The sequence below is a fragment of the Callorhinchus milii genome, unplaced genomic scaffold (assembly GCF_018977255.1).
Source record: "Callorhinchus milii isolate IMCB2004 unplaced genomic scaffold, IMCB_Cmil_1.0 Scaffold20, whole genome shotgun sequence".
In the NCBI taxonomy this organism is placed as follows: Eukaryota; Metazoa; Chordata; class Chondrichthyes; order Chimaeriformes; family Callorhinchidae; genus Callorhinchus; species Callorhinchus milii.
The window spans coordinates 11,686,969-11,710,729 of record NW_024704761.1 but is presented as its reverse complement, the minus strand read 5'-3'; the positions used below and the strand labels follow the sequence as shown (position 1 = coordinate 11,710,729).

The 23,761-nt window shown below is 48.9% G+C and overlaps 1 protein-coding gene across 14 annotated transcripts; it reads right to left on the bottom strand.

Moving 5' to 3' along the window:
- Positions 1 to 343: 343 nt before the first annotated feature.
- Positions 344 to 21,083, bottom strand: exoc7 (exocyst complex component 7). 14 transcript variants are annotated; one of them, XM_042342422.1, is made up of 22 exons: positions 20,924 to 21,083; positions 17,888 to 17,953; positions 16,843 to 17,027; positions 16,504 to 16,609; positions 16,170 to 16,392; positions 15,365 to 15,532; positions 14,725 to 14,736; positions 13,358 to 13,450; positions 12,161 to 12,229; positions 10,008 to 10,153; positions 9,506 to 9,658; positions 9,067 to 9,165; positions 8,911 to 8,973; positions 8,741 to 8,807; positions 8,070 to 8,108; positions 6,969 to 7,034; positions 6,495 to 6,615; positions 2,565 to 2,660; positions 1,989 to 2,052; positions 1,449 to 1,490; positions 1,206 to 1,339; positions 344 to 565 (listed from the first exon to the last, which is right to left on the bottom strand). In XM_042342422.1, exons 1-22 carry the CDS (start codon positions 20,981 to 20,983, stop codon positions 463 to 465), a joined length of 2,175 nt encoding a protein of 724 aa, XP_042198356.1. In that variant the 5' UTR covers positions 20,984 to 21,083; the 3' UTR covers positions 344 to 462. The 14 variants fall into 14 exon arrangements, with proteins under 14 accessions (XP_042198356.1, XP_042198358.1, XP_042198360.1 ...); XM_042342424.1 differs by lacking the exon at positions 8,070 to 8,108; XM_042342426.1 differs by lacking the exon at positions 12,161 to 12,229.
- Positions 21,084 to 23,761: the final 2,678 nt, after the last annotated feature.

The following is a 23,761-nucleotide window of genomic DNA, read 5'->3' as shown; positions in this document are numbered from 1 at the left end:
CAGTTACTGGGGGCCTGGAGGCTGTTAGCTGACTAACAGCATAATCTTTGATAGTTGATGTAAAAAAAAAGGGTTTGGGTAAATTCTGTTCAAATTCCTTTTGTTCTGTAAATTGCACCCCACGGGGAGCTCTTCTCACCTCTGGTGAATGAAACAAATGCCTTTTGGGAACAAGGACCTCGGTGTGGCTCATGTGGGGAAACTGCATCGCTAGTAACAGCGCGATTTCACTGCTGCACATCCACTTGCATCTCAAAGCCAAGTGTAGGTGACTGGGTACAGAGAGGGGGTTTCCTCAATCTCGTTAACCAGCTATTTACTCAGTAGAAACACAACAACATCATACTTCTTATGTGCTTTGTTTTTCTCCAGTCGATGGACACAGTCACTTTATAATACAGCTTTGTACATTGGTTGGTAGCAAATACATGACTCGTGAGAGGGTTTTTCCAGGTGCAGAGATCAGGCTGAAGTGTCAAAGAGCTTTTCAATCATTTCTTCTACTTGGTCCACTCTGTATTTAATATATTTTTCAGGGTTTTTGGTGAAGGGAACATTGGAATACCTGAGTGAAGAAGAGAGGAATTTGAGCCACTGTTGCCACCTACTGGCCATGTTAGGAAGTAGTTCTGGACTTGTGCAGTTGCAGGGAAAGGGTAATTTGCCTTTATGGAAAATTATTAGAATCATAGAATTATACAACACAGAAGGAGGTCATTCGGCCCATAGTGTCTGTGCCGCTCTTTGAAAAGAGCTTCCAAATCAACCCCACTCTCCCCATAGCCATCAACCTCACTCTCTCCCCATAGCCATCAACCCCTCTCCCCCGCTCTCTCCCCATAGCCATCAACCCCTCTCCCCCGCTCTCTCCCCATAGCCATCAACCCCTCTCCCCCGCTCTCTCCCCATAGCCATCAACCCCACTCTCCCGCTCTCTCCCCATAGCCCTGATCAACCCCACTCCCCCGCTCTCTCCCCATAGCCCTGATCAACCCCACTCCCTCGCTCTCTCCCCAGAGCCCTGATCAACCCCACTCCCCCACTCTCTCCCCATAGCCCTGATCAACCCCACTCCCCCGCCTCTCCACCCATAGCCCAGCAAACTGGTCCTTCCCAAAAAATTATCTGTTAGTTTTAATACAAATGGGTGGATAAAGCCTCTGTGAATCACAAGGTATTTCTCACACTAGAAGGCTGATCAGTACCTTTGCCAGAAGCCTCGATAGGCTACAGTCACGTTCTCTTTCTGGGCTCTCCGGATTTTATCCCTTTGCTCCTTGTCGGGAATGGCCCAGGACTTCTGGATTTTGCACAGCTCCTCAAGGCCGTCATTAAACCCCTTCAAAACAATAAACAAATCAAAACCTGAGCAACCAGCTGCACCAATTTTATGGGAACAGAAGCCTGAGCGCGGGAGGTAGATCACCCACTGCTGAATCCCGGCTTACCTTAAATCGGTCTTTAATCATCTGCCTCTCCTTATCCTTTAACTGGAAAAAAAATTAAAAAACATTAGTCTGGTTCCTATAAATTATAATACTTGTTGCTGAAAAAAATAAAAAGAATCCAATTCACCATTACCTCATTAGAGGCTTGAAGGGTTTGGGGATAAAACCGTGCAGTGGCATAATAATAATCCTTGTATTTGATATAATCCTTGTATTTATCACGTTGTTGAGACGCCTTTATATGGTAAAGTGGATTGACTACATTTTGTAAGCAAAATACAGCAGCTAATTGCGCGCAGCGGTGTCCCACAAACAGTCATGGATTGAGTGACCAATTTTTGTTGTTGAAGGGATTATTACCCCCGAAAGCAATCCACCAATCGACTAAAAAACAGGTTATTAAGGATTGAATGAACACTGCTCGGTGAGCTAGTGCAGACTCAATAGGCCATCGGCCTCCTGTGCTGTAAATTTCTGTAATCATAGAATGTTTACAACACAGGCCATTGGCCCAGATTTACAGAAAGCTGAGACACTTACTTTAGTTCCGGGCTGGAAAGCTGGCATATTCCCCTCAGTGATGGACATAGTGACCTTCAACCAACTAGAAGAAGATTCAACAACACTCCAGTTATTTGGGTCTCCAAACCGCAAGATGCAGCTAATAATAAATATATTCCAAAGAATTGGATTCCAGAACTCAAGGGTCTAACATATTCTCAAAATAAAAGACCTTTGGCCAATATTCCTTACTGCCCAACACAGAACTGATAAATACCAACATTCCTGGTTTGCTCCGGGCGGAATTAGCAGATCTACACCAGTAGAGGGCACTACAATTAGACTCCGTTATATTCCAATGACTCCTGTTGAAAAGTCATATGTTTGGACAGGAATGGGATTGGCAATGGAGGTCTCATTGGTTGGCCCAGCGCATGTGTGCCCAGGCCATGAGGGCGAGGTACCAGAGGGTACATCAGGGCCCACAATGACTGCCTCAGCCCATTCAGGTGAAATGGGTCAAAATAAATGGAATAAGCAAACAGGGATTCAGAGTTTTGTGGCAACTCACAATGCTTTAAACATCAGAGGCTGCTTGACTGATGCTGCAGTTACCTGCGCTGGTAGGTGAGTAGTTGCTCCTCGATGTTCCCCCTGTAGGCTTTATCTGGATTCTTCTGCGTGACTGCTACAAGCTGGATTAATTCAGACCTGGATGAAAACATGGACCATAACACAACTAAAGTACACAAATCTTTAAAATGGGATCCTGGATTTTTACATAGAATAACAGCAAGACAACAACAAGATTTCATTTATTGAGCGCCTTTCATGTCGGGAGGACGTCCCAAGGCGCTGTACAGTTGGGTCAGGACCCGAGCAGGGGGGGAAATGGTGAGGGGAGGGAAGGGTGGGAGCGAGGAGGGGGGAAATGGTGAGGGGAGGGAAGGGTGGGAGCGAGGAGGGGGTAGAGAGTCAAGAGGGGAGCTGAAGGCACGGTCAAAGAGAAAGGTCTTGAGACCGGCCTTGAAGGAAGAAAGGGAGGAAGCGGTGAAGGCATTGGGGGATGAGGTTCCAGAGCCTCGGGGCTGAGAGGCTGAAGGCCACCGATGGTAGGGCGGTTGGGGCGGGGGATGTGGAGCAGACCGGAGCCAGAGGAACGGAGGGTACGGGCAGGTAGGTAGGGGGATAGTAGGTTGGAGAGGTAGGAGGGAGCGAGGCCGTGAATGGCCTTGTAGGTGAGGATGAGGATCTTGAAATCGATCCTCTGGGGGATGGGGAGCCAGTGGAGGCGAGCGAGGGCGAGGGTGAGGGCGAGGGTGGGAGTGATGTGGGCGCGAGGCCTGGTGCGGGACAGTACACGAGCTGCAGAGTTCTGAATGACCTGCAGTGTGGAGGGAGGTGCCGGGAAGGCCGGCGAGGAGAGAGTTCCCATAGTCCAGCCTTGAGGTGATAAAAGTGTGGACCAGGGTTTCAGCAGCGTGAGGGGTGAGGTAATGCCATAGTCTGGCGATGTTCCGGAGGTGATGGAAGGCGGTGCCAGTTGTGGTGCGGATATGAGGAAGAAAGGACAGCTCAGGGTCGAACAGAACACCGAGGTTCCTGATGGCCTTGAGAGGTGGAGAGTGCGGCCTTGGATGCTGATGCTGTCAGCGCCTGAGGTGCGGAGGCGCTGCCGTGAGCCAATCAGGAGGGCCTCAGTTTTGCACACGTTGAGTCCAGGACTCAATGTCAGACAGGCAGCTGTCAGGACATCGGTGGTCGTGGAGTTGAGGGTAGAGGAGGAAAGGTAGAGTTGGGTGTCATCCGCATACATGTGGAAGTTAACTCCATGTCTGCGGATGATGTCACCACAGGGGGAGCATATAGAGGGTGAAGAGGAGGGGACTGAGGACAGAGCCCTGAGGGACACCACACGAGACAGTGCGGGGATGGAGGAAAAACTAAGTGGAGATGTTGGGAGAGGTACGACCTAAACCACTCAAGGACAGGGCCTTGAAGGTTGAGGTGGGAGGACAAGTGGTGAAGGAGGATAACGTGGTCGACCGTATCGAATGCGCCCGATAGATCGAGGAGGCAGAGGGAGCCCTGGTCACAGATGGTCAGGATGTCATTGGTGACCTTGACCAGGGCAGTTTCTGTGCTACGGGCAGCACGGAAACCCGACTGAAGGGGTTCAAATAATGAATGGGTGGAGAGGAAAGAGTACAGCTGGGAGGCCACAACTCTTTCAAGGACCTTGGACAGGAAGGGGAGGTTGGAGATGGGCCGAGATTGATAGCTGAGACGCATTAAGGGAGGGTTTTTTCAAAGTGGGAGTGATGATGGCAGTGTTTAGGGGAATGGGAACAGAGCCACAAGAGAGGGACAGGTTGATGATGTCTGTGAGAAGTGGGGCAAGGAGGTGGAGCTGGGAGATAAGGAGTGGAGGGGGGATGGGGTCAAGGGAGCAGGTGGTGGGTTTCAGGGACAGGATGAGGTTGGTGACAGAGGGTTTGGAAACGGGTTTGAAGGTGTGTTGGGGAGGATGGGTAGGAGTCGGAGTGTGAGAGGGAGGGGGTGGGAGGTGGGTGGAAGTTGGAGGGGCAGTGACCACGGAGCGGATTCCCTTGATTTTGCATTCAAGGAAATCCAGCATCTCCTCGCAGTGAAGGTTGGAGGAGATGACCTGCGCGGGGTGGCGGGGGGATGGAGGAGTCGGGATGTGGTAGAGAACAGAAGCCTGGAGTTGTTCTTCGCCTCCAGGATTATCCTGGAGTAGAAGGACGACTTGGCCGAGGCTAGAGTGGAGCGGTAGATTTTGAGGAGGTCCAGACAGATTTGTCGGTGGACCGTTAGGTAGATTTGAGGTAGGTGCGTTCAGCGGCCCGCACCCGGCTCTTCAGTGAGCGGAGGTGGGCGGTGAACCAGGGGTAGGAGCGAGAGTAGGAGACAGTACGGGAGGTGATGGGGGCAAGAGTATCGAGTGTGGAGGAAAGGATGTTGTGGAGGAGGGTGAGGGTAGAAGAGGGGTCAGTGAGGGATGAAGGCCAGAGGGAGAGGAGTTTAGAGGACTCCAAGGCAGCGGTTAGGGATTGTGGGGGTAACTTCTTCCAGGGGCGGTAGAAGATGGTGGTGGGTCTGGGGAGGGGGTGGAGCTGGTGAAGGAGATGAAGTGGTGGTCGGAGACGGCCTTGTCGATAATGGTGACATCCGAGACACTGAGGCCCCGGGTGATCACCAAATCGAGTGGGTGGCCATGACTGTGAGTGGCGGAGTTGATGTGGAGGGAGAGGTTGAGCGAGGAGAGCAGGGAGGAGAAGTCCGAGGAGATGGAGCAGGAGGGGGTGAAGTGAAGGTTGAAGTCGCCCAGGATGATGAGGCGATCAGAGCAGAGGCAGAGAGATGTAAGAAGTGTCGACATATCGGAGATGAAGGTGGGAGAGGTTTTAGGGGCTGGTAGAGGAGGAGGATTTTGAGTGAGAGATGGGAGGGGTGGAAGAGGGTGAGGTGCTCAAAAGCGGGGAAAGAGCCAGAGGAGTAGGGGGAGAGGGCAAGTGGTGTCCTTGAGACAAGGACTACACCACCGCCACAGCGGTTGGGGTGAGGGGTGGGGTGGGAGGTGTAGCTGGGTGGTGTGGCCTCCATGAGGGGGAAGGTGTCGCCTGGGGTGAGCCAGGTTTCTGTTAAGGCCACGATGTCAACGCTCTCATCAAGGATAAGATCGTTGATGACCAGGGCCTTGTTACAGAGGGAGCGGACGTTTTGTAGTCCGATGTGGAGGGAGCGGTTGACAGAAGGGTGTGTGGGGAGGGAGGGTATTCAGGTTGTGAAGCAGGGGTGGGGGGAATGGGGATTAGGGAGGAGAGGTTGGCTCCCCGGGTCTGTGTCTAGGGTGGCTGACGAGTGTGGTGGGAAATGGGGCAGTCGGTGTGGCTGCTGCTGTACAGCCAATGCTGGGTGCCGCGGTGAGCCCGGCCAGCGGAGGATTCCCAGGCTGGAGCAGAGGGAGGTTGTGGGAGGGTCAAGTGGGGATAGAAGGCGAGGGGGACGGAGAGAGAGGACAGAGCGGGAGAGATGCAGTGGGGGGAGGGTTTGGGGGGAGAGAGGAGGGGAGAGGGAGGGAGGGGGTGAGGGGGCTCGGGTCAGAGCGGCAGCCATAGTGCGCACGCGGGGACCGGGAGCGAGCGGTCAGGTGGATGGCATTAGCCCATAGGCTGGGGCAGCCAACCCAACAGGACCATGGTGGTCCCTGATGCGAGCCCTGGGGGGGCGCAGAGGTTTTTTTTTGCAAAAATACACAATAAAAACATCTGTTACGACCGCAGACAGGAGCAGTTCTGGGCTTATAAAGGAAAGCTATCAAGACCAAGGAGAGGGAAGAGAAGAGATTCTATAGTATGCGTGGAGCTATCTGCTCTCAGGCTGAGCATATCCAGGGTGAAAGAGATCAGTTTTTTCATAACATTTTGAAAACAGAGAGTGGAGTTAAGGTTCAGCCCAGCACAATACCAAGCGCACACAGACCCAGCTCCACAGCACTTTACTATATCACAACAAACGTACTTCTCGAGGGATTTCAGGATGTAATTAAAGTTGTTCAGAAGAAAGACAGCGCCGAGAGCAGAGTCCTCATAAACCTTGGCCTTGCTGTGCAGGTTCAACTGCAAGTTGCCAAGTATCTTGCCTGAAGGAGGAAGAAGAAATTTTACAATATGCAAAAGCTACAAAAATACAGAATAAAGTCAGTGAGTCTGTGTCCTCGTCTGACACAGGTACAACTGGAGCAATTGTTCTCAGTTGCTGCCTTGGAACCTGCTAAACTCCACTCTACGTAACACATTGTTAGAGAAAGCACCGTGGTGGCAACATACACATTAGATAGATTGAATCTCTATCGGAAGGGACGTCTTTCCTACGTGAAGGGCGCTATGATATGTGTCGTTTGTTGTCGTTGAAAGCAGGAACGTTTCCCACGTGACTAAACAAAGAATTAAACGGGTTGAACACCCAGCAGCCTCACTGTCAGCCGCTACTCACAGATGTAGTTGCTTAGAAGCCGTCTGCTGAACTCGGAGCTATAGCTGGAAGCTGAGGAACTTGTCTCTGCAAGTAAAGTGTTTACAATTAAAGATTCAGACCAAAATAATGATCTTTGCTCTTATACAACAACCATAACACTGAAACATCTCAAAGCACATCGTAGGGAATTGCTGTTTTGTTAGGTCAGCGTATCCATATGTTATGGTCAGGGTATGAAGGGATATGGGGCAAGGGTGAGTAACTGGACTTAAGGTACAGATCAAAATAATAATAATAATAAATTGGTCACTTCAATCCATGACTGTTTACGGGACATTGCTGTGTGTAATTGGCTGCCGCTTTCGCCCACAAAATATGCAGTCAATTCACTTTAGAGTCTTCTGTGAAGCACTTTGGGACGTCCTCCCGACGTGAAAAGCGCTATATCAAATGCAGGGATTATTATTATTATTGATCAGCCATGATCTTGTAGAATGGCAGAACAGGCTCGAGGGGCTGAATGGCCTACCCCTGTTTTTATGTATGTATTTATAGGCAAATGCGTGGGTTNGGGGGGGCGGGAAGAGGGAGGGAGAAAAGGCACAAAACCACTTTTTGCCATTCTCTGACAATCAAGTTGGTTTCAAATAAGGTTTAAAAAGTCCGACAGAAAGAGGAGAAATGAGACAGTTGGTAATTTGGCATCTCACCTCCTCCCGGGAAGGTTTTAGTTGTGGCTGAAATGGAACCCATTTCTCACCACAAACTGTTCTCTAATATTTTAGGAAAAGGTCTAGTGAGCCCCCAGGGTTGTATTTTATTAACAAATTCTGCTTTGATCACATTTCCACCTCAGGCTAAAGGCAGCATCACAGACACACAGCTTTGAAGCTGCGAGAGGTAAATAAATCCAGTCCGAACATACAGATCAGCCTCTCCCGCTCCCAGGAACATCTGTTCCAATTCCACCCCCCACCCATGGTTAATACATTTCACAGCGCTGCCTGATAAAATGAAGCCACGTGGACATGATTCACCACAACAATAAAACGCAACATACACACACCAGGGATGCGCACTCAGAGGGTAACTCCACTCTGGTCTCTACTCTGTACTCACCTCTGGGATCGAGAGGGATATTGTAAGTGTCCCCCAGAACTACAGGCGAGAGAGAGAGAGCAGAGCAAAAAGAAGTGCAAAAAGTCAGAGGGTTAGAAAAGTTCATTAGTTCAGAAAAAAAGAGTAAAGAGAGTTACACAGGGAGACAGGCAGCATCAACAACACTGCTAGCTCGGCGAAGGGCAGGAGAGTAAAGATCACCAAAGCATTAAATAAAAAATAGTTAAAAAAAGGAGGAAGAAAATTATTCATCATCAAATAAACTTCAAGCAGACAATTAAAAGGATCAATAAATAAGATCTGGAAGCAAGAAATTAACTGTAAGGATTTTGGGTAACGGCTGGACTCAATTTACAATTCAAAACACGAAAAGCGTTGTTGGGAGTCTAAAATCTGGATTTACTTTGTCTCAAACTCGGAAACCTCAGGCACAAGTATTCCCGTGAGAGTCTACAAACAATAATCTCATCTAAAGGCTATTTGACAGCCACAGTCTGTACACTGGGGGTTTCATATAAAACAGCAGCGGGTTCAGTCTTTCCCAGCGACTTCACTGAGGAGAGAGAGCACGGAACCCAAAACTCCCGACAACCAAAGTGAAAGTTAAATAGATCAAGACAATTGGTCTTGATTGTCCCTACTCCCCCCCACCCACACCCAAACCCACGTACCCTGTGAAGCCAGCATTGCACTCGCAGTCTCCTGGAAATCCAGCAGCTGTTGCAGGAATAATATGGCCTGAGACAGAGACAGAGACTGGTTGGTGAGCAGTAAACAACACAGCTGTATATACAACAGTACCAAGCTTCACTGGACAACATTGTGGGAAGGTTTGACGTACATTACTGGTCAGCTCGTGCACGGTGCCGTCCTTGGGCATGTTGTACTCCTTGTCAGGATCGTTCTGGGGAGGAAAGAAACAGGAGAATGGTCACTGAGCCAGGAGCCAAAAGCCGTCTGATCCTCCAGCGCTGAGTGCATCCAAATCCAATCCTACCTTAATGTTGTCAGCAAACTCCTCCAGCGCTTTTGCCCCCGTGGTTTCCATGGAGGTGATGAGGACAGGAAGTTTATTCTTAGTACTGGCCGCGGTGCCCTGTGTGTGAGAGACAGACAGGTCTATCACCCACTGGTTTACAAGGTTTCCAAAGATTCTCTTCCCTTCGCTCACTTCGAAAATATTACCGAGGGGCAGAGGGGTTCCAGCTATGTCAACAAATTTAATAAGTAAGAGTTTGCCCACAAACATACAGCAACTTGCATTTAGTGGGTCTCGGAGTGCTTAAAAGTGCTCTGGGCATTGGAGGCAGTCACTGCACCTGATAGATAGACTGTGAAACACTTTGAGACATTTTGAAGAAGTGGTAAGATGAGAGACAGGCAGGAACCCGAACAGGAGGCAAAGCCAAGTACAAGGCTCAGTGTTACTCCATTACCTGCAGCACCTGATCGAAGTCAGGCTTGGTCTGTTTGAGGTGCTTGAGGATGGGGAAGATGGTCAGCACGGCCGAGTATTCATGTCTTAGGATGGCGCGACGGGCTGCAGCCACGATGCTCTCTCCCTCCAGCATCAGGTTGTCCAGCGCTTCCTGAGCATCAAAGAGAATAATAATAATCCTTGCATTTGATATAGGGCTTTATCACGTCATTGAGATGTCTCAAAGCGCTTCACAGGATATACTGTAAAGTGGATTGATTATGTATTTTTGTGAGCAAAACTCGGCAGCCATTTGCATACAGCAGCGTCGCACAAACAGGTCGTTGATTGAGTGATCAGATTATTTTTAGAGGGATTATAGCCCCGGAAAAGCGATTTGCCAATCGACTAACAACTGGGTTCTACTTGCTGCTGGTAAACAGAAGTGTGTCTGTATATGTGTGTGTGTGTCTGTCTGTGTGTGGAGTAAGGAAACTTGCCTAAGGCTGCACATCTCTCACCTGTATCAGGGAATCAAAGGTTCTCTTCTGGTGATGTTCTGGAATGATATCAGTCAGCAAGCGATACTCACTCTGTGCCAGTTTAACAAAGGCACTGATACAGTTGATGTAAGAGTCTATTTCACTGTCGAGCACATCTTCCTTCCCTGAGAAAACAGGTTCAGGACAGTGAGATTCTGCGACAGAAGGCAAAATACTGCAAATGCTGGAAATCTGAAATAAAAACAGAAGTCGCTGGGAACACCCAGCAAGTCAGGCAGCATCTCTGGAGAGAGGAAAGTGAGTGAACGCTCATCGACCGGAAACGTTAACTTTCCTCTCTCCATAGATGCTGCCATAGATTTCTTCTCTTTGACCGTGCCTTCAGCTCCCCTCTCGACTCTCTTCCCCCTCCTCGCTCCCTCCCTTCCCTCCCCTCACCCTGACCATTTCCCCCCTCCTCTCTCCCTCCCTTCCCTCCCCTCACCCTGACCATTTCCCCCCTGCTCGGGTCATGACCCAACTGTGCAGCGCCTTGGGACGTCCTCCTGACGTGAAAGGCGCTTTATAAATGGAATCTTGTTGTTGTATCTTGTTGTTGTTGCCTGACCTGCTGGGTGTTCCCAGATTCTGAGACAGTCACACAGTGTAAGTGTAATCATCCCTCCCGTCTCTCACTAACAGCGACTGCGGACAGGATCACAATGTGACACCCCAGGCACAGTCGGACACATTGCAGGAGTTCAGACAGGTACGGAGCTCGGGTAAGGTCCCAGTATGTGAGGAACCAAACCCCAGCGCTCCAGAACACAACCCACAGGGCGATATATAAATGCAAGTTGTTGTTGCTTAAAAAGAGAGACTTCGGCTGCAAAGCATTTTGTAGCTGCTAACAGGACAGAAGGGGGGAGTCAAACACAACTTTACGCCTGATTACGTTGGTATCTTTTCGCACTCGGCCTAAAAATCAGGACTTAAACAATCCGAGTGGCAGGTGGACCCGGGGAGTAGATTGAAAGGCTGCAGCCATTGTTTCCTAGCCACTGGAGACAGGCCAGACAAGCAGTGCACACAGGACCTTTAGTGTCAAAATGTGTTAACACGTCCCGTACACCAGGAGGTTCGCTCCCACGGGGATACGTTTTGGGAGGAGGGAGCGTAAAGGTGCGGAGGAGGGAGGGGGTGGAAATCGGGAAGATTCTCAGTTGAAGAAAAGCTGAAGAGTGACTCCTCATTCCCAACGCTATTTCCTCTTCACCATTTCATTTAGAAAAATTCCAGCGGACACGAAAAGACTCGATGGTTTCCACAATGGCCCCGTGTAAACGTACATTACAACGAGCGGCAATCACTCAGTGACATTTTACACTCCAGCAAAGAGAACGCAACAAAAAAAAATATTGAAACCAAATTGGAAAAAAAATACATTTTCCCTGATCCCAGTCAACCTTCCCCCCACCACAAAATACAGGCCATCTCACACCACATCTCCCCCACCACCTCCCTCCACCAGTCTCACTCTAAGCTGCCAGCAGGACTCCAGGCCGCTATGTTTTGCCATCCAACTGATAGATGGTTGCTAGCTTCCCCTCAGGTGAGCTCAGACACGGCAGACTCCAGCCCCCACTCCCCTCCACAAGCCCCCCCAGTAACTAGGGCAGGTGGCACATGTGCCAGTTTCTCCCCTTCTCCTTCACCATGCTCCGTGAGGCGAGTGTCTCCACCTTCTCCCCTTAAAGGACACCCCAAGTATGGGGAGGGGGGAGAGGGGAAGACGAGGAGAAACAGACTCCCCCCATTTGACAGAGGGGTGGAAACACGCTATGTTCAGCATCTCTGTCCCCACTGCGTGGCTTGATCAGGATTAACCTCGATCTGTGCCCTAAACCCCAACTCTGGCTTTAACCAGCTCTAGAGCCTGAAACTGACTCAGGAGCCTCGGAGTTGCAGCACGGAGACCAGAGAGGTGAGCAACGGAGGCAGTTCGGGGAAGGGGGAACAAGAGAGGGGGGAGTGAGAGAGGGGGGGAACGAGAGAAAAAATAAACAGCAAAAAAAAAAGAAAAACTAGGCAAATTATTATTCCACAATTCAGTTAACAATTTTATAATTAAAATTAAAAGATGGAAATAAATGAAAGAAGTAGTACTGGCTTTCGCTTCCACGTGAACTTACCCGAGCCTGGCCCGTGCTTCTCATTCAGCGTATCTGAGAGGTGTTTAGCCCGCGAGTTGTGATCATGACCTGGGCAAGTGTTAATCAGCACAAACACAGGGGATGAAAGGATTGTCTGCAGACGCGAAGCTTGACATTTGGAAATGCTGAGAAGAGGAAAGTGCTGGGCGGCCGGCTATATGCTTTAGAGGGGAGATTGACAAACACGTGCACAGACCAGCGAGCATGTGTCTGTGTGGGCTCACGTATAGAATTTAATTTCCCCTTCCCAGTGACTGGAGCTCAAGGAGCCCTTCATGCCACCTGCTCCACACCTCTGGGGCTGGGCTGTACCTGGTGGAGCTCAGCAGACCTCACTGCTCAGATAGGATAATAATAATAATAATAATCCTTGCAGTTGATATAGCGCTTTTCACTTCGGGAGGACGTCCCAAAGCGCTTCACAGAACACACTAAAAAGTGAATTGACTGTATATTTGTGGGAGAACGCGGCAGCCAATTGCGCACAGCAATGTCCCACAAACAGTCGTGGATTGAAAATGACCAATTTATTATTGTTGTTGGTTTTGGAGGGATTATTATTAGGCTCTGTGTGGAGTAAGGAAACTCGCCCGAGGTTTGGCCCTCTGCCTGGAATTGAACTCAGGTCTCTCGCTTGCAAAGCGAGTGCTCTAACCACTGAGCTACAGGACTCCACCTGTATCTTCTTATAATTGGGAGTCAATTCACATCCCCAGGCTGCACTGCTCCCACACTACGACGAATAATAATAATCCTTGCATTTTATGTAGCGCCTTATCACGTTGTTGAGATGTCTCCAAGTGCTTCACAGAATATACTGTAAACTGGATTGACTGTATTTGTGGGCGAAATGTGGCAGCCAATTGCCCACAGCAGAGTCCCACCCACACAATGCACATTGAGTGACCACATTTTGTGGGGGTAGGGATTATTACCCTGGGTTTTGGAGTCAGTCAAGGGTTAAGGTTGAGCGCTGAGGATCAAACTCCCGTCTAAAGGATCCCAGCCACAGTGATTAGGGAAGACCTGTGGAAGAATCGTAATTCTTGTACGAATCAGCAGATGTAGTTTGAAATGATTAGATAAATAAAGAAAAGAAAGCAAGGATGCAGTAAAAGCAGAAAAAGGTGTGCTGGGAGAGGGGCAGGAGGTGGGGGGGGTGGGGGGAGTTATTACCTTCAATGGGAGTGAGATTAGAAACACCCCTTTTCCCATCCAGCACATGCTGAGAGTATGGTTTGAGCAGATTCTGAACCTTACGGACAGTGCCTGTTACCACGATGCAGAAAAGACAAGACCTCGGCACGTGAGTGAGAAACCACCACATCCCTCCACCAACATCAACACCCAGCCCAGCCCAGCCCAGCCCGGGAGCCGGGAGGAGAGAAGCTAAGCTTTTGATGGGGGAGGAATAACCCCCCCACCAAATCCTCCCCAAAACAGGAAAAATAAGCAAAAAAAGCCACCAAACTGCCGCAAATTTATAGCAGACAAACAGCAAAATACACCGCAAACATTTAATACAAGAAATGATTGACAATCTTAATAAACATTTAATTTGTTTTAAAATATTTAAAATATTTTTTTTCTGGAAACATCAAAACCACATTTATCCTGAGTGTGTGCAACCGCCATGTCCTGTAACCATCACCTTGCGGTGCTTTACGCTCAACTGCTATTGTGTCAGAAATCTCTGGAGAAATCTACTGTAAGATATTGGCACAGATCTGCCCTGAGCTCATAGAATGGCAGGACAGGCCAGAGGGGCTGAATGGCCGACTCCTGTTCCTGTAAGGTGAAACAAGTCAGCCAATTGCGCACAGCAGTGTCCCACAAACATTTGTGGATCGAGACACAATTTTTTTTTAAAAAAGGGAATCGAACCCAGATCCTCTCACTTGCGAGGCGAGAGCTTTAACCACTGAGCTACAAGACTCCACGTTTTAATATGAAAGCGAGACGTACTTTATTCAAAAAAGGTGTAGATGGGCTGACTGGACTCACCAGGATCGCAACCCAAAACCTTCTGTTCACCTTCTGCTCCCAGTTCGAGTTCACAACTCAATGAGCTCCTTGGGGGGGGGGGGGGGGGGGGGGATTTGTCTCATTGAATCACCTGTTAAACTGTGTACACACGTCAGCAGTGGGGAAAAAAACACACACAATGTAGCAGAGGCTGCAGTGAGACAATCAATGATTTTTAAAAAAACTCCTTTTGCCATAAAACTAAGTTCAAATTAACCCGGACTGAGCGAGCGACGAGTATTAAGATGCCTGTTTTATAATGTAAAAAATGTTCAACATTTCTCCAAAGTTTTCTGACTTTAACAAATTCGCAAAATCACATCAGAGTAAATAAAGCATTTCAGCATTTTGCATAAGCTGTGAGCATTTAACGGCTAAAATGGAACATTTATTCCCACTCCCCCCCACCCAAATTCCACACTGCGATGGAGCTTGATTAGCATTGTCAGCAATGGACACAGACAGACACAGCGCTGTGGCTAACCTGACAAGGCAGAGCACATGTGAACAGGCATTACCTGGGATGTAGACTGTTAGTCATCAATATTAATGAAAATAAAATTAGAAAGAAAATAAGAGTTAGCGTTGGGAGTCGAGAATTTAATTCTAAAACATAATAAAATAGATCAGATATACACAATTAAATCTTCAGCTGTTTTTTAATGTTGGGAAATTAAATATATATAGTGAATTCTCTTTAACTAAAATTAATAGAATGATATAAAACAAAAATTCTGCAAAATAAATAATCCTCGCTTTCGACTGCATTAGTGACATGCCAAAATGTTTCAGACAACATCACAGGGAATTGCTGTCAAGAGCAGTGACTGTGGACAAACGAGGCAGTCATTACTGCCACAGCAAAGTCCTACATATGGCCATAAAAAGAACAGCCAAGTTATTTGAAGGATTGTTGACCGGGACACTTTCTCTTTTTAGATACTGTCACAGGATCTTTAACACACAGGCAGGTTTGGCTTTTTAACGTCTCATCTGAAAGACGGGGTTTCTGACTACGCAGCTTTCCCGCCCCCAGCACTGGGCTGGAGATCAGCCTGGAGGATGAGCTCAAGTCCCAAAGTGCAGCCTTCTGAGCCTGAGCCGAGTGCGCTAATGACTGATAAATGGCTCTTAGGGTCGACAGCGTGACCTACTGACCTGGCCTCTTGACGGGTTTCTTGGTGGGAGTGTCTTTCCTCTTGTTCTGAACAGCGGGAGAGTACAGGACCCCGGAGGACGTGCTGTTCTTACGGAAATGGTCTTTCAGCCCTTTGATGGAGTTGTCCAACTGCTTAGAGCGGATCTGATAATACACGTTCATAAAGTCTTCAAAAAGGGAAAAAATAAATGATTGAGAATCAGAATCCTGAGGCTCCGTCAGAGGATAGAGCCCCATTCCCAGAGGAGGGAGGGAAGGAGGGATGGAGAGAGAGGAGGGAGGAAAGGAGAGAGAGAGGAGGGAGAGGGAGGGAGGAGGAAGAGAGGGAGGAGGAAGAGAAAGGAGAGAGAGAGGAGGGAGAAAGAGAGGGGAGAAAGAGAGGGTAGAGAGCGAACAAGAGCGAGAGAGGGAGAGAGAGAGGAGGGAGGGAGAGAGAGAGAAAGGAGGGATAGAGAGAGAGGAAGGAGATAGGAAGAGAAAGGAGGGAGAGAGAGAGAGGAATGAGGGGGGGAGAGAGAGAGAGAGAGAGGAGGGAAGGAGAGAGAGAGAGAAAGAGAGAGAGGAGAGAAGGAGAGAGAGAGAGGAGGGAAGGAGAGAGAGAGAGAGAGAGAGAGGAGTGAGGTAGGGAGAGAAAGGAGGGAGGGAGAGTTAGAGAGGAGAGGAGAGAGGGGGAGGTACCAATACCAAGCCAAATGTATCCAATCGACTTCTGTCACGGACCCTGTGCGGGGCATTAGGGAGTTAATTAAATGCCAAACACTGTAGTTTGGACACCAGGCAGTGAGTGAGCAGCGTGAGCCATACCTAGGTTCCTGCCGTATTCCACCAGCCAGAGTGAGATACAGATCAGGTCCTGCAGGATGTTGTCAGGGAGATGCTCCAGAGGTGCCTCCTCTGTTGGTTCTATCTCCTCGTCCCCCACGATCAGATCCAGGACGACCACAGGGAGGACGGGCTTACTGTTGCGGGTCAGGAGGCTGCGGAGTTCAGACTCCAGGGACTCCTTGCCCTTCTCAAAGAGAAACTTCTGTAAAAACAAAGTAATCCGGAATCATCGCTATGACATTCCATTCTCCGCCCCCCACCGAGACAGCACCTTGACATCAGGCTCCACACCTGAAACTGCTTCACAACTCACCACCCGATTGAGCTCAGGGCTGTCCGGGTTGTTGTCCTGGAAATATTCCACAGCTTTCTGAATCCTCGCCATGCAGCTCAGGTACTCATCCAGCCGTCCCGCAGGACTGCTCACACAGAGGACGACCGAGAGAAAGGGGGAGAGGGAGGGGGGGAAAGAGAGAGAGAGAGCGAAAGAGGGGGAAGAGAGAGGGAGAGAGAGAGGGGGGGAGAGAGGATTAAATAAATCTGATATTATCATACCCCTTCTCTACCCCTTGCTTCAACCTTTTCCCCTCCCCTCTGCTTACCCCTCCCTCCGCTCTCCTCTCCCCCCATTAATTCCCCACCCGGCACTCACCCCTCCCGGATGATCTTCTCGGTATCCTTGGCCACATGGTAGTAGCTGATGACATGGTCCAGGCAGGACAGCGTCTTGTCCACGTTATCCTGGAGACGCTGCAGGTTTTCTGTCTGCTTATGGACCGGAATGATGGAGTTTTCCAACTGCATGAGACGGCTTTCAAATGAGGAAAGGATAGAGACCTGAAAACGCAAGACAGGAGGGGTCGGGCGCTAGCTGAGACCGCAGGACAGACCTCTAGGGAATACCACTTGTCATGTCCCGCCAATCAGAGAATGATCCTTTTATCCCTACTCTCTTTTCTTGCCTCCTAACCAATTACCAAGCCATGTTGTAAAGTTACCTGCCATTCCATGCACTTTTATTTTTGCTTTTGTGCTGAACCTTATCAAATTCCTTCTGGAAGTCCATGCAGACGACATCCATAAACACTCTCTAACCACCGTGTTAGTGACCACCTCAAAAATTCCAATCAGATTCATGACCTAACATTCACAAATCCACGCTGACTCTTTGATAGCTCATACTTGTCCAAGTGCTCAGTCACTCTGTTCCTGATGAAAGATTCCAGTAACTTCCCCACAGCTGAAGTGAAGCTGACAGGTCTGTAGTTATTTGGTTTTTCCCTCTCTCCCTCCCTAAATAATGGAGTGACATTTGCAATTTTCCAATCCAAGTGCACAATTCCTAAATGTAGAGTTTTGGAAAGTTATGACTAAATAATGACTAAAAATTCTTGCATGTACTGCCTTATCACATCACTGAGATATCTCAAAACGCTTCACAGATTATACTGTACTGTGTATGGACTGTGTATTTTGTGGGCGAAATAAAAATATACAGCACATAATAAGGCCACTCAGCGCATCGCGCCTATGTCACTCTTTTAAGAGGAATCCTTTCAGTCCCAAACCAACCAACTCTGCACATAACCAGGCACCTTCTTTCTTCCTAGTATGTGCATCAGCCCAACACTACAGTGCATTTTCCCACCATTCTTACTTTGTCTGTCATCTTAACTAACAGAAATGTAATTTCTTACCATATTTTTTGTCAACTGGTCACTTTTCTCCAGGCTTTCCTTGATGAATAACAATGTTTCCTGTTCCTGAAAATAATGTTTTTGTTTTTAAAAACACTGTAAATACAAAAAATTATAATAATAATCCTTGCATTTGATATAGCACCTTATCATATCTTTGAGACTTCTTTGAAAATTGTATATTTTCTGGGTTAAACTCTGCAGCAAATTGCAGACAGCAGTGTCCCACAAACAGCTGTCGATTGAATGACCAAATGATTATTACTATTTTTTAAAAATTATATATGTTTTAAAAATCAGACCCTTTGGCATTTTCACACTGAAAAGCGCCACAGTGGCGCAGGGAACTGAGGTCACGATGGTCAAGGAGCCAATTATTGTTCCAACGATCGAGTCACTACACATGTTCAGGGCAAAGGGGGCTCAACAGTCTGCTTACCCTGCAACAACTGAATGGCACTGGTCAAACCAGAAAAGTCTCTTGCCATTGTCCTAACCACAATCTTCCAGGTAACACTGGCAAACACAGCAGCCAATTTGCATACAGCAAACTCCCTGCTGGAAATTAGAATCTACAAACTGTCAAATAAGCTGTCAATTTTATCGGGGAGAGAAGAGATTGTTGGCCAGGACACCAGGAGAGAGAGAAACTCTCTTCTCTTTTCTGAAAGCATCGCTGGATCGTCAACATCCGCCTGGCCAGGCACAGATGGGGACTCAGGTTACCATCTCATCTGAAAGATGGCATCTCTTGACAATGCAGCGCTCTCTCCCTCCACCCCTGCACTGGAGTGTCAGCCGACAGATGACCAGGTGGGGGCGAGAGGAGAAACCATTTGCTGAGATGAAATCGAGGCAGTTGGTTAAGTAGGACTCGAACCATGCAAGTGCGGTCCCACTACGATGAATGAGCAAGAGGTTGTGTAGGAGGATGGCGTGGCCAACTGTGTCAAATGTGGCAAAGAGATCCAGGAGGACGAGGAGGCAGAAGGAGCCCTGGTCACAGGTAAGAGAGGACATCGTCTGTGACTTTGACAAGCGCTCTCCCTGTGTTGTTGAACTGTGAGCTCAAGAGTCCCTCTTGTTATGGACTCAAACCCACAACCTCCTGACCCTAAGGCAAGAGCTCAGCCAGGTTGACATCAAGATGGAAGAAAAGCCCCTGCAGGCTTTGTGCAAATAATCTGGCACAAATTAAACAAATGTAGCTTAATAATAATGGCAATCCTTGCAATTGATGTAGCACCTTATCACGTCTCAAAACGCTTCACAGGATAAATTATAAAGTATAGTGACTGTATCTTTTATCTCTCACATCGTCTCCGCCAACGATTTATCTTCCAGCCCCCACACAGTCTGGCGTTCCTCAGGGCTCTGTCCTCAGGCCCCTCCTCTTCAACCTCTATATGCCCCCACTTGGTGATATCATCTGCAACTCCCACATGTATGCTGATGACACCCTCTCTGCCTCCACCCTCGACTCCAGGACAACTGAAAGACTGTCTGTCTGACATCAAGTCCTGGATGAGAGCCAACTTTCTACAGCTGAATGTCAGCAAGACTGAGGCCCTCCTGATTGCCTTGCTTCAGCACCTCAGACACTGGCAGCATCAGATTCCATGGTTGCACACCCCACCTCACCAAGTCAGTCAGGAACCTGGTCATCTTGTTCAACCTTCAACTGTCCTTTCTCCCCTATATCCATGCCACGACCCCCTCTGCCACCCCCCACCTCCGCAACACTGCCCGACTCCACCACTGTCTCACCCCTCAGGTTGCCAAAAACCTCATACGTGCATCTGTCACCTCAAGGCTCGACTACAGAAACTCCCTCCTTGTCGGCCTTCCCAACTCTTCCCTCCACAAGCTGTAGATCACCCAGAACTCTCTCGTACCAGGCTCCGTGACCCCATAACCCCAGCTCCACTGGCTTCCCATCCACAGAGAACAGAATTTAAAATACTCGGCCTCACTTTCAAGGCCGTCCACGGCCTTGCCTCCTCCTACATCTCTGACCTGCTGACACCCTATAAACTTGTCCACTCCCTCCACTCAGCAGGTTCTGGCCTGCTCCATGTCTCCCGCGTGACCCGCCCCACCATCAGCAGCCGGGCTTTCAGCCTCTCTGCCCCCACTCTGTGGAACTCCATCCCACATCCCTTCCCCTTGCTCCCCCCTTGCCTCCTTCAAGGCACAACTCAAGAACCTCCTTTTCGACCGTGCCTTCAGTGGGCCTCCTAACGTCTCGTTGGAAGGACGGCCTCTGCCGGTGACTCCCTCCCCCCAGCGCAGCGCTACAGTACAGTGTAACTTGCACATTAATGAATACAAAAAGTTAGATTTGTTTTAATTCCCTTCCTCCCCCCAACCAGCCCCCCTCCCCCCAACCAGCCCCCCTCCCCCCAACCAGCCCCCCTCCCCCCAACCAGCCCCCCTCCCCCAACCAGCCCCCTCCCCCCAACCAGCCCCCCTCCCCCCAACCAGCCCCCCTCCCCCCAACCAGCCCCCCTCCCCCAACCAGCCCCCCTCCCCCCAACCAGCCCCCCTCCCCCCAACCAGCCCCCTCCCCCCAACCAGCCCCCCCAACCAGCCCCCCCAACCAGCCCCCCCAACCAGCCCCCCTCCCCCCAACCAGCCCCCTCCCCCCAACCAGCCCCCTCCCCCCAACCAGCCCCCTCCCCCCAACCAGCCCCTCCCCCCAACCAGCCCCCTCCCCCCAACTAGCCCCCCCCAACACCAGCCCCCTCCCCCAACCAGCCCCCACCCCCAACCAGCCCCCCTCCCCCCAACCAGCCCCCCCAACCAGCCCCCCCAACCAGCCCCCTCCCCCCAACCAGCCCCCCCCAACACCAGCCCCTTCCCCCCAACCAGCCCCCCTCCCCCCAACCAGCCCCCTCCCCCCAACCAGGCCCCTCCCCCCAACACCAGCCCCCTCCCCCAACCAACCCCCCCAACCAGCTCCCCCAACACCAGCCCCCTCCCCCCAACCAGCCCCCCCAACCAGCCCCCCTCCCCGCCCCCCTCCCCGCCCCCCACCTGCCGCAGCTTCTCCTCGATGCTCCGTTTCCTGGCGGAGGCATCCTCAGTGACGATCATGTCGCCCCCTCTGTGTCTGTCTGTGTCTCTCTCTCTCTCTCTCCTGCCCGCTCCGGCTTCCCGGCCTTCACTTCCGTCTACGCACTTCCGCCCCCTCCGTCATCAGGAGCGGTCACGTGCATGGCAACGGGAGACTGTTACCAGGACAACGGGCAACGCCTGTGGGAGTTCATCCTCCCCCCCCCCCACCCCATGTGCAATGCAGCCCACAGACAACAACAACAATAACTAACATGATCCTCGCACTGTGGTTATTATTATTAATTATTACTGTTATTAATGCGCTAGACATTGCACCTCAGCAGCTCGGGAGGACCACCACCACAACAACAACAACCGCCATGGTGCGAAAGAGTGATTTTATAGATATACAGCCACTGAGTGTCAACTCACCATAATAATCCTTGCAATCCTTGCAATTGATATAGCGCCTTATCATGTCTTCGAGACGTCTCAAAGCGCTTCACAGAATATAGATAATATGGAGTCCTGTGGCTCAGTGGTTAGAGCACTCGCCTGGCAAGCGAGACACTTGGGTTCAATTCCAGGCAGAGGGCCAAACCTTGGGCAAGTTTCCTTACTCCACACAGAGCCTAATAATAATCCCTCCAAAAAAAAACAATAAATTGGTCATTTCAATCCACGACTGTTTGTGGGACGCTGCTGTGGGCAATTGGCTGCCGCGTTTCATCCACAAATATATACAGTCAATTCACTTTACAGCATATTCTGTGAAGCACTTTGAGACGTCTAGAAGACGTGAAAAAGCGCTGTATCAAATGTAAGGATTATTATTATCATATACTGTGAAGTGAATTGACTGTATATTGTGGGCGAAACACACACAATTCCACACAGCAATGTCCCACAAACGATCATTGATTGAATGATCAATTTATTATTTTTTCTAATTTTTAAGGAATTAATACCCCCGGATAAGCGATCCGCCAATCAACTAACAACTGGGTTCCTACTTACTGCTAGTAAACAAAGGCATGTGGAGAAAGGAAACTTGCCCAATGTTTTGCCCTGCCGGGAATCAAACCCAGGTCTCTCGCTTGCGAGGCGAATGTTCTAACCACCGAGCTACAGGGCTATAAATATGATGGGATGTGAAGATAGAACTGCAAAATGGGATTATTAATAGAAAAAAAGCAATTTGCAAACACAGTTAGCCCTGGCACAGACAGCAGGGTCAAACAGCCTCTATTGGGCTGAAAATGTCTATTTTTTTACTTTACAGCAATTACCTGCTTTGATATCCTTCCTAGATTATGGTGCCCAGAATTGGACAAAATACTCCAGCTGGGGCCTAACTCACTTTTGTACTCTATGCTTCTATTTATAAAGCCAAGGATCCCATATGCTTTTTTAACAGATCTATCAACCTGTCCTGCCACCTTCAAAAAGACCTGGGTTTTGAAACCCCAGGTCTCTCTGTTCCTGTACCCCCTTTAAAACTGTACCATTCATCTTATACTGGTTGTACACATTGCAGCCAGTTTCATTTAATCAGCCTTCTCTCTTTTGTCTGGCATTTTTATGTGTCCTTGAAAGGCTTGATTTTTTCTTCTTAAACATCTTTATCCCTTAAGAGTAAGATAATATGTTATTGAACTCGTTAGCATCCCTTGTTTACATATTTGCACACATATCCTTTTGGGAGGACTCAGTGGGAGGCCTCAGTGGGAGGACTCCTGGTTGGGAGGACTCCTGTAAGGGGGAATCATGCTGGGAGGACTCCTTGTTGGAGTCCATACACGTGTGATGAGCTTGTTTAGGTCACGATAGGAGATCCATGAAAAAAATAATATGCCCATGACACCCCCCAATGCAGGACCTTTCTGATGAGGTATAAATCAAGTCTCTACGTCAATTGGTTAGGCAGACACACAGACAAATATTTTGTCTTTATTAGTATAGATGTATTTCTCTAGTAAGGTGTGTGACTTCTGTCACTACTTTGCTACAGAATACCATGCATACCTTTTTTGGGGCTTAATTAAAGTACTCCTAATATATTTTTTAATATAGCTAACCAACGGTAGGAGATCCCCCCAAAACAATATGCCCATGAAACTTCCCTATACAAGACCTTTCCGATGAGGTGTAAATCATGTCTCTACATCAATCGGTTATTGCGTTCTTGGCAGACAGACATTTTATCTTTATTGGTATAGATTGCGTCTCCTCATTCCTCCTCCCCAAACGCATCACTTCACACTTCTCTGCATTAAATTCCATCTGCCATGTGTCTGCCCATTTCACCAGCTTGTCTATGTCCTCCTTCAGTCTGCTACGATCCTCCTCACTGTTTATTATGTTTCCAAGTTTTGTGTCATCTGCGAACTTTAAAATTTTGCTCTCTATACCTAAGTCCAAGTCATTAATACAGTATATATTAAAACATTTACAGTCCGACACAGAGACAGAAGATGAGTTCTACTGACAAGAAGAAAAAGCTAATAAATCTGAGGTAAAGCCACGTTTTCAGCGAAATTTGTTCTGAACAAAAGAATTTGGAAATTTGTACAGGACAAAGGGGGAATCACGTTTCACCCACAAAATATAATAATAATAATCCTTGCATTTGATATGGCGCTTTTCACGTCGGGAGGACGTCCCAAAGCGCTTCACAGAACACACTGTAAAGTGAATTGACTGTATATTTGTGGGCGAACGCGGCAGCCAATTGCGCACAGCAATGTCCCACAAACAGTCGTAGATTGAAAATGACCAATTTATTATTATTTTGTTTTTTGAAGGGATTATTATTAG

Coding starts and splice junctions, on each gene's coding strand:
- exoc7 (XM_042342422.1), bottom strand. CDS start 20,983: ATGATCGTCACTGAGGATGCCTCCGCCAGGAAACGGAGCATCGAGGAG. Junction 10,154..12,160: donor GAAGCACGGGCCAGGCTCGG/GTAAGTTCACGT, acceptor CTGTTTTCTCAG/GGAAGGAAGATGTGCTCGAC. Junction 2,053..2,564: donor CTACTCACCTACCAGCGCAG/GTAACTGCAGCA, acceptor ATCTTCTTCTAG/TTGGTTGAAGGTCACTATGT.